An 18,514-nucleotide genomic window follows, 5' to 3' on the forward strand; every position below is an offset into this window, starting at 1 on the left:
GCAAATACATAATAATGGAACAAGATTAGTGTGGGGAATTGGAGCTGAGCAAGAGAAACACTTGTGAGACTTTTTCAGTCTGTCCCCACTGGCTGAAAATCATCATCTAACAAATAAGCTGACTAGCTGCTTTCAGCATCCATGCATTGAAAAGTCTATCCGAAATGGTAAGGAAAGACAAAGAAATGTCAACTTATTCCTCTTAGGGAAAAGAAAAATAAAATTTGGTGGAGGGGAGACTCTTCAATGGTTTCCCCTATATTTTTTTCTCTAAGGTCCCAGTTTTCAATGTGTTATGTAAATCAGGCTATGCCCTTTTATCCAATTTGTTAACTAACCAACAACTCCTTATCATAAAAGAAGTTCCAGTCAGGTTGTGCCTTTTTACTCCTATCTTAAGCTTTCAAAGAACAGATCATATCCCACTGCTTTAATAAAACCATCCACAGATTTATCTCCTTCCATGAATCCCTATATCTCCTACTCATTAATTTCATCAATAAACCACAAGGACTGTTTACTAACACCATATATAATCTCCTAGAATACTTATGTAGGACAAGCTCCAAACTAGATCATAGAACTATTTAAAATAACTACAGAACTGGTAAAATCAAAAAGGAGAAATGTAATTTCACAAAGTTCAGAGGCACTATCCTAATAATTGTTATACTATCTTGCATAGCAGTAAGAATAAACATTAAAAACTACTTGGTAGAAGATTATAGATTTTAAAATTTATAATCTGCTGCTAATCATGTAAAATTAAGAGAATCAATCTATTAAAACACAATGAATGTTCAGTATTTTTATGTCTTCTTTTCCTACTTGTAATGGTTTTATCCATCCAACCAGCAATAGTTACTACTAAGGAGAATGTACTATGTGACAGCCGCTATGGTAAGTACTAGAGATATAAAGGTGACCAAAACCAAACAAGGTTCCTACACTCCAAGGAGTTCAGTCTAGAGAAGTACATAAATAATCCAGTAAGAATATAGTTTAAAATATGGTTAGACACAGAGATAAATATTCTGTAAAGGAGGAACATGAGCCCCATAAAACTTTGTAGCAAATAAACTTGACCTAGTGGGAAAAGACCAAAAAAACTCTCCCCAAAACAAAAATTATGTTAGAGATGTGATCTGTATGTAATCAAAAGAGCTAAGGATATGAGTGTAGATGAGGACGGTCATTCCTGGCAGAAAGAAGAACATGAGCTATGGTACTCTGGTAGGGGTTATGTTAAAAAAATATGGACAGGGGCGCCTGGGTGGCTCAGTTGGTTAAGCGACTGCCTTCGGCTCAGGTCATGATCCTGGAGTCCCGGGATCGAGTCCCGCATCGGGCTCCCTGCTCGGCAGGGAGTCTGCTTCTCCCTCTGACCCTCCTCCCTCTCATGCTCTCTGTATCTCATTCTCTCTGTCTCAAATAAATAAGTAAAATCTTAAAAATATATATATATATATATATATGGACAGGCCTGTGTGACTATAGCTAGCATAGATAAGAGGTCAAAAAATGGTTAAGAGAGGACACTTAAAAGAAAGCAAGGAAGATGTTTCTACTGGAAAATTAAAAGCAACAAATTTGGCAGGACTTATGGAATTCATTAAGTATAGTGATCTCTAGGGGTAATGTGAAAGCATTAGAAAATTTTTTTAAGTAGGGAAGTAACATACTCAGATATGCATTTTGAAATTACTCTAGCTATAATGTAGACTAAGATAGGCCACAGTGGTTGTGAATAAACAGATTTTACTAGATTGCTGCAGGTGCCAGATGACTAGGGTAGCGTTAGTAAAGATGAAAAGAACTTCACAAACAGTAGCTAAAACAAACTTGTATTTTTTTCATTCTGACCTCAAATAGCCCTAGAAAGTAGCATTTAAAAATAAAAACATTTTAAGATAAAACAAATAAAATATGGTTTTCTTAATCTTATCCCATCACATATTTTCTTCAAAAATTAATATCCTGAGGATTGGCCAATTTGAAGAAATAACATTCTCTAGTTCAAGTAAAACTATGTAATGACACCTTTTTATGATTTCAAGAAAAAAATATCAATAAACCCATGAGTATTATCAGATGCCTCTCAACTTACCATTTTTCCAATCATCATTACATAAGGTCCTGCCTGTTGATTTACAGCTAGAAAATCTAGCAAACGCACATACCAAAATATTATGTTAAGACAGTAAATTAATCTTCCAGCAACAAAAACATGATTATCATATGCATTCTCAAAGTTCCATTTTGCTCCAAATCTTAGTCCAAATCCAATGAAGAAAGAAATTATGGCAATTGTATCACTGATATTGAAGTAATCACTAAACCACACTTTAATCTTCTGGCTTATTTTTCCAGCTTCAGACATAAAGATCTATGGGTAAAAAAAAAAAAAAAAAGAAAGAAAAAAATCTAATTGAACTGTTTAGGTAATCAATTTCCTCCTATTAAAACATATATTAGCATTCAATTATAATATCACAGTAGAATTTTATATTTTTTTATTATTTCAAAGTATTTTCTCAAGATTTTATTTAAAAGAGAGAGAGACCATGGTGGGGGAGGGAGAGGGAGAAGCAGACTCCCCGCCGAGCAAGGAGCCCAACTTGGGGCTCGATCCCAGATGAACTGAGCCAAAGGCAGACACTTTAACCGACTGAGCCACCCAGGAGCCCCTCAAAGTATTTTTTTAAATTGAAGTACAGTTAACACACGTTACATTAGTTTCAGGTATACAACATAGTGATTCAACAACTCTATATATTATGCTCCGCTCACAAGTGTAGCTATCATCTGTTACCATACAATGCTATTACAATACCACTGACTATATATTCCTTGTGCTATACCTTTCATCCCTAGAACTTATTCATTCCATAACTAGAAGCCTGTGCCACCCACTCCCCTTTACCCATTTTGCCCATCTCTCCTCCCCTCCTTCCCCACAATCACTTTGTTCTCTGTATTTATAGGTCTGTTTCTGCTTTTGTTTTGTTGCTTAGATCTCATATATAAATGAATTACATAGTATTTGTCATTTGGTATTTGTCAAAGTATGTTTGATTATCTTGGGCTTTGATGATGTATTTGATCACTGAAACAATTCAGTAAGATATCAGAGACACATACTTCTTATCCTCCTTCTAGATATGTGTGTGTGTGTGTATATATATATATATATATATATATACACACACACACACACACATGTATATAAATACCCACAAATAAATGACCTATTCAACCAAGGTCATTCTACTAAGAAGCTGGAAATCTTAAATTAGAACAGAGTTCTCTAGAAAGTGAGATACTTGTGAAAGTTGTTTTACTTTTCATTGACACAACAGGATATCCTGATAGGATCTTCCCAAAGGTGTCTTATTTACAGAAAGCAAACAACTCGATGGTTTAAGTACCTGTACTCATCTCTTCTCTTGAATATAAAAATTAAAAATTTGCGTTGCCTGGGTGGCTCAGTTGGTTGAGTGGCAGAATCTTGATTCTGGCTCAAGTCAGGATCTCAGGGTCATGAGATCAAGCCCCTTGTTGGGTTCCGCACTCAGCTGGTAGTCTGCTTGAGTTTCTCTCCCTCTGTCCCTCCCCCCCACTCGCACGCTCTCTTTCAAATAAATAAATTTTTAAAAAGAATTTAAAATTTCTCTTTTGTGGGGAATGGTAATACATTTATAGCTTCAAAATCATAAGTGTATATAAAAATAAGTATTGAAAAGCCTCTTTTCCATTCTTCTTCCTTAGCCAATTAACTTTCCTTCCCACTAGAGGCAACCAGTTATTACAATCTAATGAATCCTTGTACAGCCTTTATGAATATGCATTTAAAAAATTACTTACAACTTTTATCATTTAACAATTTAATTTTTTCAAACATGCTGGTAAAACAGATTTCATAAACATATAAACCATGGCACTCAAAGAAATTAAAAATGCATAATAAAATATTTAAGAAGATAAATTCCTATGACACCTAAGTGGAAGGGAAGTACAATGCTTTCTTTGTTTTTGTAACATAATGTATTCTCTAAATCTACAGCACAGACATGAAATAATCCAGAAGTATTTAAGTCAGTGTGTTATAAAACTGTATTTATGTAGTTAATAGTTTGAATAAAAAGTATAAACATTTATTTAAGGAAAAAGTACTTTTTTAAAATCAAGATGTTAGAAAATTTATAATTTAAACTGAAAAATGTGATAAACACAGGAATCTAAATCTAAATGACAATTCAATGGGCAATACAGCACACTTATATACTGATTATGAGTAACAGATACATATACATATAGAAAACCAAACAAAACACCCTCCATATATACAGTAAGTTACTGGTAGGAGAAACTACAGACATACCTCACGGACTTTCTCAATAGCATAGGTAAAAATATAAGCAATAACAATCCATTCTTGAACTGAAGGTAATCGTTCCATTTGTACAAGAACCACAAATGTATAAAGCATCAGAAATCCTAAGTATGCCAACTAATGAAAAACACAAAATATGAATAATATAAATTACAAGATAAAATTTTATCAAAATTTTCAATCCAACACACAAAAGAGAGACTAAATGAACCCCTGTGAACTATCTCCAAGCTTCCATCATTAAAACAGTTTTAGGGGTGCCTGGGTGGCTCAGTCAGTTTAAGCATCCAGCTCTTGGTTCTTGGTTTTGGCTCAGGTCATGATCTCAGGTTCATGAAACTGAGCCCCACATTTAGCTCCACGCTTAGTGTAGAGTCTTCCCTCACCCTCTACCCCTCCCCCGGTTCATGTGCATGCACTCTCTAATAAATAAATAAATTAATTAAAAAGTTTTAGAAGTAACTTCATTGCAGACATTGCATTTATCAATCAAAACATAAATGGTTCCAAGAGTATAACTATGGTGTTCTAGAACTTTGATGACTTTCTAGTATTCCCCATAGGAAGAATTTTATAGTAGAAGACTTGTGTTCTCAGCATAGTTCATATAATTCCATTTAACTTATACTATTCCTCAAGTATCATATTATACTGTAGAACTTCATCACCATCATCATCAAGAAATACAAACTACCTACTTCCTCCTTCCCTGAACCAAATACCATTCCCAGGAAAGACAACTGCTATTTTCCTAACTCCTAGTCATTGAGGTTGAATCCCAAGAAATGAAAACAGATATGAAAAGCATTTTCCCTAGGTAAAGGAACATACCACCTTTGATACTCTCAACAAAAAAGATTATATTATATAAGATCTATGTATAACAACATCTGAAGAGTTATTTCGTTTCAGAGGAAAACCGAGACTCGTTCACCTTTGGACAATTGTATCTAAGAATCCTCTCTTCATTCTCCTTGCCTCTACCAGCATTGAAACAAGCCACATTCTTGATTTAAGCTATGGCAGGGCTGGGCAGTAAACTCCAATAAATAAGGAAAGAAAAGAGAAATTTCTATTTGGCCATCATGGTTGTCCTTTTTTTTTTTTTTAAACATTTTATTTATTTATTTTCGAGTGAGTGAGTGAGAGAGAGAGAGAGCATGCACAAGCCAGGGGAGAGGCAGAGGGAGAGAGAGAAGCAGATGCTACACCGAGCAGGGAGCCTGACATGGGACTCGATCCCAGGACCCTGAGATCATGACCTGAGCCAAAGGCAGATGCTTAACCAACTGAGCCACTCAGGTGCCCCAGGGTTGTCCATTTTTAAAAAGTCACTCACATGAATGCAAATGTGACGAAAACGAAAAACAACAAAACAATAACAAGATAAACAACTTAAGAATTTTTCTGGAAAGGGGAATAAAAACTCATTCATTCAACCCATGGTTAAAAGCTGAGGCTAGGGCGCCTGGGTGGCTCAGTTGGTTGGGCGACTGCCTTCGGCTCAGGTCATGATCCCGGAGTCCTGGGATCGAGTCCCACATCGGGCTCCTGGCTTGTCGGAGAGCCTGCTTCTCCCTCTGACCCTATCCCCTCTCATGCTGTTTCTCTCTCTCTCTTTCTCTCAAAATAAATAAATTAATTAATTAATTAAAAAAAAAATCTTTAAAAAAAAAGCTGAGGCTAATCTCATCTGTTTCTTGAGGTGAGTCCATCCCCCATGGACTATAATACTCTTTGATCTGGGAGAAAAAAACTGTTCTTCCACAAAGCAAGAGAAAAGCCAATTATGTGTCAGATAATAAAACATATACCATAATATGATTAAGGAAATAAGCACTGATAAACTGTATGAATGATCTAGATTACTTTTTACCTTCAAATTAACACTGCAAAAAGGTTCATTTCAAAAATTTTACACATTCTCTGCAAAATCCTAAAGCACAAAGATATATCCATATCTATTCTGGTTAATCTTTAGGAATGTTTTTGGTAGATTTGATTTGTATTTGATACCTGCTTACAAAGACACATGGTTACTACATTTTTGTTTAGTTTATTTCTAGTTCCAATCAGAATTAAGATTTGTTAGCATTTATCATTCTATATGATGGCAAATGGAATAAAACTAAGTTAAATTTATGCTTTTTTTTTTTTTAAGATTTTATTTATTTATTTGAGAGAGAGAGAATGAGAGAGAGAGCGCATGAGAGGGAGGAAGGTCAGAGGGAGAAGCAGACTCCCTACCGAGCAGGGAGCCCGATGTGGGACTCGATCCCGGGACTCCAGGATCATAACCTGAGCCGAAGGCAGTCGCTTAACCAACTGAGCCACCCAGGCACCCCCAAATTTATGCTCTTTTAAGTGGAAAATGGCTTGTCAGTGATCTAAGTTATATCAAAATAAATACGGACTTTAGACCAAAGGTACCTTAAAGCTTATACTTTAAAAACATTCTACTCGTACAACTTAGAAAACATACAACATACCGTATTAAACCAGAATTTTACAATTGGCGCATGATAAAAGGCATAAAACTTTCTTGTAATGGGAAGTTTTTTTGATTTTATTTGTATCTCCATTTCATTCTTTCCTTCATTACTGTCCAATATTCTTACTTCTTTAAACACTTCCTAAAATAAAAATAACACTTATCATATTATTTATTCACAAAATGTTTATATTTACTTAAAAATATTTTTCCTCCTTACCATGGGAATCTCTTCTGCTATGTTTTGAAAGTTGTTTTCACTATCTTCCATTGTCATTTGATGGGCATCTTGAGATTGTGGAATATGAGACATCTCAGCCTTTGTTTTATATTCTAGCATTAATATGGCAGGTGGAACTAAAATGCTTAATATGACCTAAAAATTTTAGAAACACGTAAGTTTATATTTTAAAATTAATTACCTTCAAGAATAAAAAGAATAAAAAGGTATTAAATATCTTGATTATTAGTTAGCCAATCTGCCCCTGTTAGTATAGGGGAAAAACCAGAAACTTCATTTTTATACTTGATTATTATATTTAAAGAGGCCCAGGTTGAATTGTTTTAAGGAGTAACAAAACATTTGGGTACTATGATATGAGGATACAGAAAAGATTTACTAATTATTTGTTCAGAAAATACATTTTTGTTTAAATAAAATTCAAGTCTTATGAAGTTGTTATGTGCATAATTTTATCCTAAAACTCTTTGCAACTGTTCCATGTCGTAACATGATTACTCAGCTTGTGCCTCTATAAACAGATTTATTTGTAAAATTTTACGTTATTACCTGCACAATCCTAAAGCACAAAAAAATTATAATTGTGTATCAGGGTTTCTATTGGTTAATCTTTCACCATTATTATTAGATGATCAGTATTTGTTATCTACTTACAATGGTTAAACCACTTGCCTGATTTCTGCCTTCTACATCTCTGTACCTTATTTAAGATATAAGATAATGAAAAGGAAAGTTTAAAGTAGTATCTCTCACTATGATGAAACCAAAAGTATCAGCCAACATTTTATCCAAATTCTTAACCATAAAAACTAGGTATACCCAATATACTTCATGTAATTATTTAAGAAAAAAGTAACAAATTATTAAGTTAGTAGACAGGTTCTCAATTTTAGAATTTGGAAATCATCTTTTCATAAAGAAGGAACTTTTTTCATTGCTGCTCAGGGCTGTAAACACCAATACTTCCTTTGTTGCCCTCATGCTTCTGGCTTAGAGAGGGGCAATAATTATACACCATACCTGAAAAGGATTCAGAGTGAAGAACAGAAGAAAAGAAGAGGCCATTTCATGCCCCTTGAGATAAAATGCCAACACTGCCAGCCCCACCACCCTCATAAATCAAGGCATTTTACTATATATCTGGGCTAATCCCTCTGTTCTTTTTATCTAATCACATACTAGATATAACTGTTTCTAAGGTATACCTTGTACCAGGAATTTTTCCTCATATTCAGCCTTCCCATCCACATATCAGATAACAACATTTGTGTACAGGTGTGAGCTACAAAAGGTCTAAGTCTTGAAGAAACTGCTAACTTGAGGCAGGTGGAATTACTCCAGTTTTTCAGTTCATAAGTGAGCAATTTCATAGCCATGGTTTCATCCTGTCTGAAGGATTGTTCTAGTAATTCAACTGCGAGTTGACCAAAATCACTATCAAAAGATAAAGGCCAAAACATTCACATTACCAAACTGCAGTTTAAGACACTATTCTTATATAATTTCATAACATTTTATATTTAATATAACAACATTTATATTTAATATTTTAACACACACTCAGGGAATTATAAGGCATTAGAATCATAACAGCTCTGTTTCCAGATATCTATTACTAAGCAGATATAACAAAATATTAAAATATGTCACATGAAGAACAAATCTGAGAAGGTGACTCCAGAGCATTTTCCACTGGTCTTGGAAATAAAACTCCAGTCTCACAGGAAACCCAAATTGACAATGTTCAGCTGCTCTGTACAAAAACTCTTACCTATATCGTATTTCAAACATAGGGGTGCCCAGGTGGCTCAGGTGGTTAAGTATCTGCCTCAGGTTCGGGTCATGATCCCAGGGTCCTGGGATCCAGCCCCGGGTCATCGGGCTCCCAGGTCATCGGGCTCCCTGCTCAGCGGGAAGCCTGCTTCTCCCTCTCTTTCCCACTTGTGTTCTCTCTCGCTATCTCTGTTGCTATCTCTGTCTCTCTCTCAAATAAATAAAATCTTAAAAAAAAAAAAACATAAAAAAGGTTTGGTACCCAGTAGAAAGAATAATGTGAATAGGGACTAACCTAATCATGAAAAACATCTGAATCTTAGATCCCCAGAATAAGTGATCATAAGATCCCTGCTTATTTTCACTAATAACATTTACTCTCTTCCGAAGACAGCCCATTTTAGGAGAGCTAAGTCCTATTTTCCATCATAAGGTTTCCTACAAACTATCTTTCCAGCTTGATAGTCATTATTACCCTAAATGTAAACTTCTGTGAACTGTTTTACTCTTCCATGTATGTAGTTCCACCTTCTGAAATGCCCTTCCAGTTGAATTCAATTCATTTCCTTAGAACACAGCTCAAAACCTTATTTTTTTCTTCTCCTTACCACTCCAAATGGAACTTTTCCTAATCTAATTAATTGCTAGTATGTGCAATTATTAAACTGACTTCTGGCATTTCTTCTTTCTTGCCAAAACATTTAACTCTTGAGTTGTAAACAATAACCTCTTTTTATGTGCATAAACAGGAAAGTTTCCTTCTGAATTTTAAGAAGTACCTAATACATTTTGGGGTGCCTGGGTGGCTCAGTCAGTTAAGCTACCAACTCCTGATTTTGGCTCAGGTCATGATCTCAGGGTTGGAAGATCAAGCCTGAGACTCTCCCTCTAAGTCGACGCCCCAGAAAGGAGGCTGCTTAAGATTCTCTATCTCCCTCTCAATAAAAAAAATAAAAGTACCTAATACATTTTAATTGTGCCAATAAAATTATACGTATATATACTGATTTATTGCATGACACTATAACCTCCACTTAAACATGATCTTGTTGTATTTCTTAAATGTTTGAAATGATAAAATATAACTTACTTAGAATACTGTTTCAATTCTTCTGAAGTATCATCTACAAGGTCACTCTGCTTTGCTTCATATGCCATTGAACGATAGATCTTACAGGCAACTAGTGCTTTAGCCATTGATTCTTCACCATGCTGCCATAAAAAACGGGCCATGACCTGTCTCTTCATAAGGCAAGCCCAAATTAACAGTTCATTAAGTGGATAAGGAAAGCGCTTGGTTTCTGGATCATCAATATCTACAATTTCATCTTTGGCTCTCTTCTTCTTTCCTTCTTCCACAGCTGTATCAATCTTCAATGGAAAACAAATGTCTAAGATTATAATAAGGCCATATGACATTAATGTGAGAATTTTTATAAAATCTCTACACTATTCTTCAACTTCATATAGACTGCACAAATCAAAATGGTATAAATTTATAAATTTTACATACTTTATTTTATTATAGCTCAGGTTTTATAGAAATGGTATTTCTAAAAAAAAAAAAAAATCACTGTAATAAAGTTTTCCAAAATTAAAGGAAGGACTTAAATATTTCAACTAATATCTGATAAAATAACTTTAATGGAAGAAAAGTGTGTCTAAAATACTTATCTTGCACGCTGTTAATCAGTTACAGTGGAATAGAAGGAGGCAGTTTAGTATTTATCAAAACATTGAAAAATTTTTATCATAACTAAATATAAAAAACTTCACAGAATCATTAACTCATTTGTATATGGGAAAATGAAAAATCAAAGATGTGTCTACAAACAAAAGTTCATTCTTGCTAAAACAAGTAGTTTTCTCTTTCATAAATACTAGTAAATTAGAACAAAATTCAGAAAAGGTTAAAATTTATGGAAACATACCTTTGGTCGATAGGGCTGTGCTGTTTTAATGAAATGATTGTGCCTCATTTTTTCCTTTTTATCTGCCCTATTGCCAAAAGATTCATGACTCTTGCGCAACTGAGGAGTGCTGCTGGAGGTATTTCGGCCAGACCTCTGAAAATGAAAGCTTATTAGTTTTTACAGATTTAAATACACTGATAAGTCATAAAAATTCAAGAATTCATACATACGTACAAATGTGTTTGTTCACACACAGAAAATAATGATTTGTTTTGGATTTCAATTACAAAATAGTTCTATGTACTCTTACAGTTGAAAATATTGTATTTTTAAGACAATGCTACTTTCACTATTCTAATATAAAAAGTAATTTTAAACTTTTGTGGGGTTTTTTTGGTTTTTTTTTTTTTAGAAATTAAATTTTTTTTTTTTTAAAGATTTTATTTATTTGAGAGAGAGAGAATGAGAGACAGAGAGCATGAGAGAAAGGAGGGTCAGAGGGAGAAGCAGACTCCCTACCGAGCAGGGAGCCCGATGTGGGACTCGATCCCGGGACTCCAGGATCATGACCTGAGCCGAAGGCAGTCGCTTAACCAACTGAGCCACCCAGGCGCCCTAATTTTAAACTTTTAAAGTATATGAGTTTTTATGAATTCTTAACTTATAAAGTGTACAATACAAAGGACATATATAGTCTTCCCCATAAATATTACATACCCGATTATTTCCACCAAGACTATTATATATTAATCGAAAACGTTTCCGAGTGTAGGTGCATCTATAGGTTCCTCCCATAAGATATTCAATAACAAGTCCTATATCGATTAGGGTGATCTTATATCCTGGAGGAAGATTTCCCTGGAAACAAAATATTAGTTTTAAATAGACAGGATATTTCTCAATATTTCCATGCATGCCTAGAAATGCACCCACTCTCCAAAATAACAAATGTTTACTTGTTACAAGAAGCTGGGGTTGCCAGCAGCTATCTTTACAGGAGAAGGAAGTAACTTGTTCCTCATTTCCTTCTATAAGAGGGGATTCTTTTTTTTTTTTTTGGGGGGGGGCAGTTTCAACTGTAAATATCTTTTTTTTTTTTATTTTATTATGTTAGTCACCATACAATACATCATTAGTTTTTGATGTAGTGATCCACGATCTATTGTTTTCATATAACACCCAGTGCTCCATGCAGTACGTGCCCTCCTTAATACCCATCACCAGGCTAACCAATCCCCCCTCCCCCCTCCCCTCTAAAACCCTGTTTGTTTCTCAGGTCCATAGTCCCTCATGGTTCATCTCTCCCTCCAATTCCCCCCGCCCATTTTTCCCTTCCTTCTTCTAATGTCCTCCATGTTATTCCTTATGTTCCACAAATAAGTGAAACCATATGATAATTGACTTTCTCTGCTTGACTTATTTCACTGAGCATAATCTCCTCCAGTCCCATCCATGTTGATGTAAAAGTTGGGTATTCATCTTTTCTGATGGCTGAGTAATATTCCATTGTATATATGGACCACATCTTCTTTATCCATTCATCTGTTGAAGGGCATCTTGGCTCTTTCCACAGTTTGGCTATTGTGGACATTGCTGCTATGAACTTTGGGGTGCATATGGCCCTTCTTTTCACTACATCTGTGTCTTTGGGGTAAATACCCAGGAATGCAATTGCTGGGTCATAGGGTAGCTCTATTTTTAAATTTCTGAGGAACCTCCACACTGTTTTCCAAAGTGGCTGTACCAACTTGCATTCCCACCAACAGTGTAAGAGGGTTCCCCTTTCTCCACAACCTCTCCAACATTTGTTGTTTCTTTCCCTGTCCATTTTTGCCATTCTAACTGGTGTAAGGTGGTATCTCAGTGTGGTTTTGATTTGGATTTCCCTGATGGCTAATGATGATGAACATTTTTTCATGTGTCTGTTAGCTATTTGTATGTAAGAAGAGGGGATTCTGAAGTTTTGAAGTCACAAAGGTGCTCAGGACAGAAGTATGGCTTATAGCAGCAAGAGCATTTGATCTTTCCACTGCCCTAATACTTCACACATAGAGGCAAAGGAACGTCTAAGAGTTAAGTATTCCATTTTCACTGTGGCACATTACCATAAATTATATTTTCCTGCAAAAACAATGCTATAAATGTTGATTATGTTTCCAGACAGGCCCATAAGTACTTATAAGTACTTTTTAGCCAAAATTATATTGGTTATATTACAGGTTACACAAGTTTTTATAGTCTCATCTAAGACTTAAACTACCACTTACAACACTGTTTAGAACTAAGACTTCATTTTCCCAGGGCAACAATTTTTTAGAACATGAGCCATTTGTGAGTTTGGAAGATTGCCTGTTCAGAATCAAATATTTGGTTAATCTCATTAAATAATCTTAAAAGGGTTTTTAATCATAAGACAATTTACATATATTAACCAATTCTGCCCTCCTACCATCACCATTCTTTCCATTTCCCTAATTATAATTTGATAAAATTAGTACTTAAAAATTTTTTAAGATTTTATTTTAGAGAGAGAGCAAGTGAGCCTGCATGCGCACACAGGGGGGAGGGGCAGAGGGAGAGGGAGAGAGAAAATCTCAAGGAGACTCCATGCTGAGTGCGGAACCTGATGCAGGGCTGGATCTCACAACCTGAGCCAAAATCAAGAGCTGGATGCTTAACTGACTAAGCCACCCAGGGGCCCCTAGGTCCCCCAGGACTTTTAAAAATGCTTATACCTTTTATAATTTGGTTTCATCTGTGAAGTTTTAAATATCTAGATACTTATATTCCTTAAATCTCTGATTTAAAAATTAATCAAAAATATTTTCGGGTGCCTGGGTGGCTCAGTCGGTTAAGTGTTTGCCTTCGGCTCAGGTCATGATCCCAGGGTCCTGGAATCGAGTCCCATATCCAGCTCCCTCCTCAGTGGGGAGTCTGCTTCTCTCTCTCCCTCTACCCCTCCCCTTGCTCATGCTCTCTCTCTCTCAAATAAAATCTTTAAAATATATATTTTCTCACCTTAAATGCAAGATTTTTCTTTTTATTTTGTCTTGTGCAACCTCAAAATATGCTTTATGAATGAGGATTATCATGCATGTTTTTAGTTTTCTGTTTTTTAAAATATTTGACAAATACCATATGATATGATCCCACTTAAATGGGAAATATTTAAATTAAGGGAAATAATGTGAGTTGCCTAAAAAAAAAAGTATGACAAGCAATTTCTCAAACTATACAAATACTACTTACAACACTCAACTTATTAATTTGAATCAGAATATAGTCAATTACTGCCTTTCCTTTAGGATTTTTCACTTACAGAAATAAAAAAAAATTGGCTTTAGTACAGCCACCAATGTAAAGACAGTCAATTTATAACAAATCTCTTATTTGTTTCTAGAATTAAAAACTATAGTTCCTTCTGCTAACCCACATAAGTAAATCATAATGCAAATGTGTTTTAGAAACCCCTGGACTGAATTGAAGGTCTCCCCCATCACTCAAGCTTTCTGGGAAAAATGGGGGGGGGGGGGGAAAAAAGCCTTAATTATTTTAACAACCAAAAAAACCACAAAGCAATGTGAAATGTCCAGAATAGGCAAATCCATACAGATAGAAAGTAGATTAACAGTTGCCTAGGGCAGGAGAGAGGCAGGAAGTAGAGAAGAAAGCAGGAATGGGGAGTGACTGCTAATGGGTACAGGGTTACTCTAAAATTAGATTGTAGTGATAGTTGTGCAACTGTGAATATACTAAAAGCCATTGAACTAAACACTTTAAATGGATCAATTTTATGGTATATGAAATTTTTAATAAAGCTATAAAGGAAATCACATGAAAAAAATTGAATTGAAGAAAAATATTTTTAAATAAAATCTAGGTTCTTCCTATGGGATGTTAGTTTATTAAATAAGTGACAAAACAAAAAATTAAAACAGAAAATGAAATTCCTATTTTAATTTTTCAGTTTTTTAATAGTACACTCACATTTAATAACAAGTAAAAGTTTGAAGAATTCTAGAAAAAAAGTGTTTTAGTTCAGAAACTAAAAAAATATTTCAATTAATTAAACAATTATCTCTTCACTTAATGAAAATAAAACTATTAGATACCAATATTTTAAATGACTATAAAATTTTTAATAAACGTCTAAAACTATTAATTCACAAAGAATCCCAACAGAAGAGAAGGGGGATATTAGTTAATTCACAAAGAATCCCAATAGAAGAGAAGGGGGATATTAGTGCATCAAATTTGGTCACCACAGAATGGCTTTAGATCATGATCAATAGTGGATATTAAAGAGAGCATTCATGCATGATTTCAACATTTTAGCATTTTTACTGGCAAAATCTGCCACGAAGATCACCATCCAGTGTATCCTTCAATGTCTTTACTCAATGTCCTTTACTGGTCGAGGTAACAAATTTCTTTTGAATACAGAGAAAGAAGATACATTCTATCAATGATCTTTGTTTAGGGACCAATGAGCATTATGAAATTCATAACACTGGATCTCATATGACTAGAAACTCAGAAAAATTGGTCTTAATTTCATAAACTTTTCTTTTTCTTGATTTCTGATATATTATGCTCTTTACTGCTACGTTACCACAAACTTAGCTCTTATTTTATCTTGCTCTAAATGTCATTTTATTGATATTTTTAAGATGTACAATATTTAAATGTGTTTTGAAACAGATGAAGTATAACCAATTTTGAAAATAGCATTTTCAAAAACAAAATAAACTCTTACCTGTTTGACATCCCGAACAAGATGAAATAGCATTGGATTAGTTGGACCTTGTTTCTTTAAGGAGAAAAAAATTAAAGCAAATTATTATTTTTCTTCAAAATAATGTAACAACTTCTTTTGTTACTTACAGGACTTTATGAAATTATATTGTTGCTCAAATTATATTGTTTTTCAGCTAAATAAGTTCTGTTCTCAAATTATATTGTTTTTCAGCTAATTGAGTTCTGTTCATAAAATGGAGCAAAGAAAAAGATAAACCATTTCATATCATCATATTTACCTTCAAAAAGATGTATAATTTAGGTTATGTTTTACTTATGCAAAAACACAAATTTTAAATCATGCAAACTTTGAAAGCTTTACAATTCTATCTTTAATTTACATTTCTTTCACTGAATGGAGCTGTACACTTTTTTAATTTTTTAAAAAATTTATTTATTTGAGAGAGAGCAAGAGAGAGAGCATGAACAGGACAGAGGAAAAGGGAGAAGCAGACCCTCCACTGAGCAGGGAGCCTGACACGGGACTCGATCCCCAGACTTCGGGATCATGACCTGAGTTGAAAGCAGACGCTTAACTGACAGCTACCCAGGCGCCCCAGCTTTAAAATTCTACATAATATCTAGGGGTGCCTGGGTGGCTCAGTCATTAGGCGTCTGCCTTGGCTCAGGTCATGATCCCAGGGTCCTGGGATCGAGCCCCACATTAGGCTCCCTGCTCTGTGGGAAGCCTGCTTCTCCCTCTCCCACTCCCCCTGCTTGTATTCCCTCTCTTGCGGTCTCTCTGTCAAATAAAATCAGTTATTGATAAGCTTTGTTTAAAGTTAAAGGATTATATAACATGATAAAGTAGTGGTTCTCAAACTTTGTTATCAGGGTCCTATCAATAACTGATGCTGAAAAGTAAATATCATCTTAATAACTCTGAGTTACACAATTAATAAAATTACCTGCCTTGCTAATGGGATCACTTTTTATTTTTTATTACTTTTATAACTGCTTTACACTTCAGGGGTATATCTTATTACTTCAGCACAATGAATAATCCTTTTAATTTTTATACCTGTTTGCTAGAAAGAGTAGAATGCCAACAAAGTTCAATCTAACTGTGCTAGATACTATTAAAGAAAAAAAATGGGGGAAAATAAAGATATAATCCCTACTCAAAAGAAATTTACAATCCACAGGGAAGATATAATTGTCCTCAACGAACTATGCCAATGGGTTCGTGGAGGCAATGGCACAGATTAGAACTATGTTCTAAATAATGAATAAAATTCCAGTAAGTGCAGAGTAGCTGAGAAAAACACACACCAGCAGTGTGTATACAAGAAATGCTTTTTTAAAAAGTTTATATTTTGGGGGACTAATAATAGGTAGAAACATAAATGAAACACCCAGTATGGGAAGGTAGGTGTGGGAATAAAAGGCCAAGTGACAGTTAGCTAGGGTAAAATCTCAAAAGCTGAAAAACTTTGGAAATCAAGCTAAGAGCTTGGGTATTATTCTATACATACTGGGGAGCTATCAAAGATTTTTTTAACTGGGGAAAGGTACGGTAAAATATAGGGTTATAATAATTAGCTTAAAGAACTGATTTGAAGAAAGGACAAGGAGATTAGATTACTATAAGACTGCTATAAACACAAAGTACAAAGACATTAGGAAGGAAAAGGAGGAGATAAACAGGCAGAAACTGATGAATGAACAGACAGCTTTGCAGAGAAGTCAAAGTTAGAAAGCTAGGATTTGGTAATAGTGTACCTCAAAATATAGTACAATTAAATTAATGTTGGTAACACGGAAAACCAGTAACAAGGGCAGTATTTACTCTCTCCAATGCTAGACACATGAACTGAGAAAGGCTTTGTAAAGGAAACAGTTTTCAGGAGCTCTTTAGAAAAAAAACCAAAAAATTGTATGTAAGCTAAAAAAGGGATACCACAAGGTCAAAATCACGAATGTAAAAAAAAAAAAAAGGAGAAAAGAAAAAACAATGTGTAATTCATCCATTAAGAAAAGGCATCAAAAGAAGTTTGGTGTAACAAATGACCACCCAAGAGAAAAAAAAGAAGAAGAAAATACAATGACTCTGTAATTAAGAAGCTGATTCTATGGTTTTAAAAAGGGGTGAGGGGAAGGAATGGGAGACAGGGTTATTAACACTTTACCTCCTTCCTATGTGACTATGGTGACAGGGAAAATCTCAGAAACAAGGAAAGGGTTTCAGATTGTCACATAACCAACCCACCCTAACACTGGCTGTAATTCTTCCAAGTAATCAAGAAAATCATTAAAGGTTTTAGCAGTAGAACTGGACATGTTCAGGTACAATGACACTTCCCAAAGAGATAACCTTAGTCAACAAAGAATTTTAACATATACTTACTGTGTTATAAAGTTCTTCCAGTCTAGGAATGGTAAGGAATTTATGCATGCTTACTCCATTTTCAATAAGAAGTTTCACAAATGCAACTCTATCCATTACAAGAGCATCAAGCATAGCTTGTTCCAAGGACCCAACCTAAAAGAAAATAAAAATTAATCAATATATTTCACAGTCTAATTATACACATAGTTCTAAATGCAAGTCCTTATTTGTTCCTGAACAGTATTAGAACAAAATTAAAAAGATGCAAAATAGGGGCACCTGGGGGGCTCAGCCAGTTAAGTCTTCAACTCTTGATTTTGGCTCAGGTCATGATTTCAGGGTTGTGAGATCAAGCCCCACATCCAGCTCCACGCTGTGTGCGGAGCCTGCTAAGATTCTCTCTCTCTCCCTCTTGCTCTGCCCCGCCCCCACCTCAAAAAAAAAAAAAAAACACAAACCACCCACGCAAAATAGTAAAAGGATAAGACTCAAGGTATAAAGAGAATAGCAGAAAAGACTTCTATAGAGTAGCATTCCCCAAAGAACATTTCATAAGCAGTATTTCTACAGGAGAGTA

At 34.7% G+C, this 18,514-nt stretch overlaps 1 protein-coding gene across 4 annotated transcripts in view; it reads right to left on the minus strand.

Annotated features, from left to right (window-relative positions):
• The window catches only part of TRPM7 (transient receptor potential cation channel subfamily M member 7), a 118,449-nt gene that overhangs the window by 39,605 nt on the left and 60,330 nt on the right, over positions 1-18,514 (minus strand). For all 4 annotated transcript variants that reach the window (XM_034994275.1, XM_034994277.1, XM_034994276.1 and 1 more), the window contains exons 12-21: positions 17,956-18,090; positions 15,568-15,621; positions 11,529-11,669; positions 10,830-10,964; positions 9,989-10,269; positions 8,331-8,559; positions 7,105-7,260; positions 6,883-7,026; positions 4,382-4,510; positions 2,108-2,386 (exon numbers count right to left, since the gene is read on the minus strand). In XM_034994275.1, coding sequence (XP_034850166.1) covers positions 2,108-2,386; positions 4,382-4,510; positions 6,883-7,026; positions 7,105-7,260; positions 8,331-8,559; positions 9,989-10,269; positions 10,830-10,964; positions 11,529-11,669; positions 15,568-15,621; positions 17,956-18,090 — 1,683 coding nt within the window. The remainder of the gene's footprint in view (positions 1-2,107; positions 2,387-4,381; positions 4,511-6,882; positions 7,027-7,104; positions 7,261-8,330; positions 8,560-9,988; positions 10,270-10,829; positions 10,965-11,528; positions 11,670-15,567; positions 15,622-17,955; positions 18,091-18,514) is intronic.

This window comes from Mirounga leonina, unplaced genomic scaffold, assembly GCF_011800145.1.
Source record: "Mirounga leonina isolate KUSES-001 unplaced genomic scaffold, KU_Mleo_1.0 Mir_91, whole genome shotgun sequence".
Taxonomy (NCBI): domain Eukaryota; kingdom Metazoa; phylum Chordata; class Mammalia; order Carnivora; family Phocidae; genus Mirounga; species Mirounga leonina.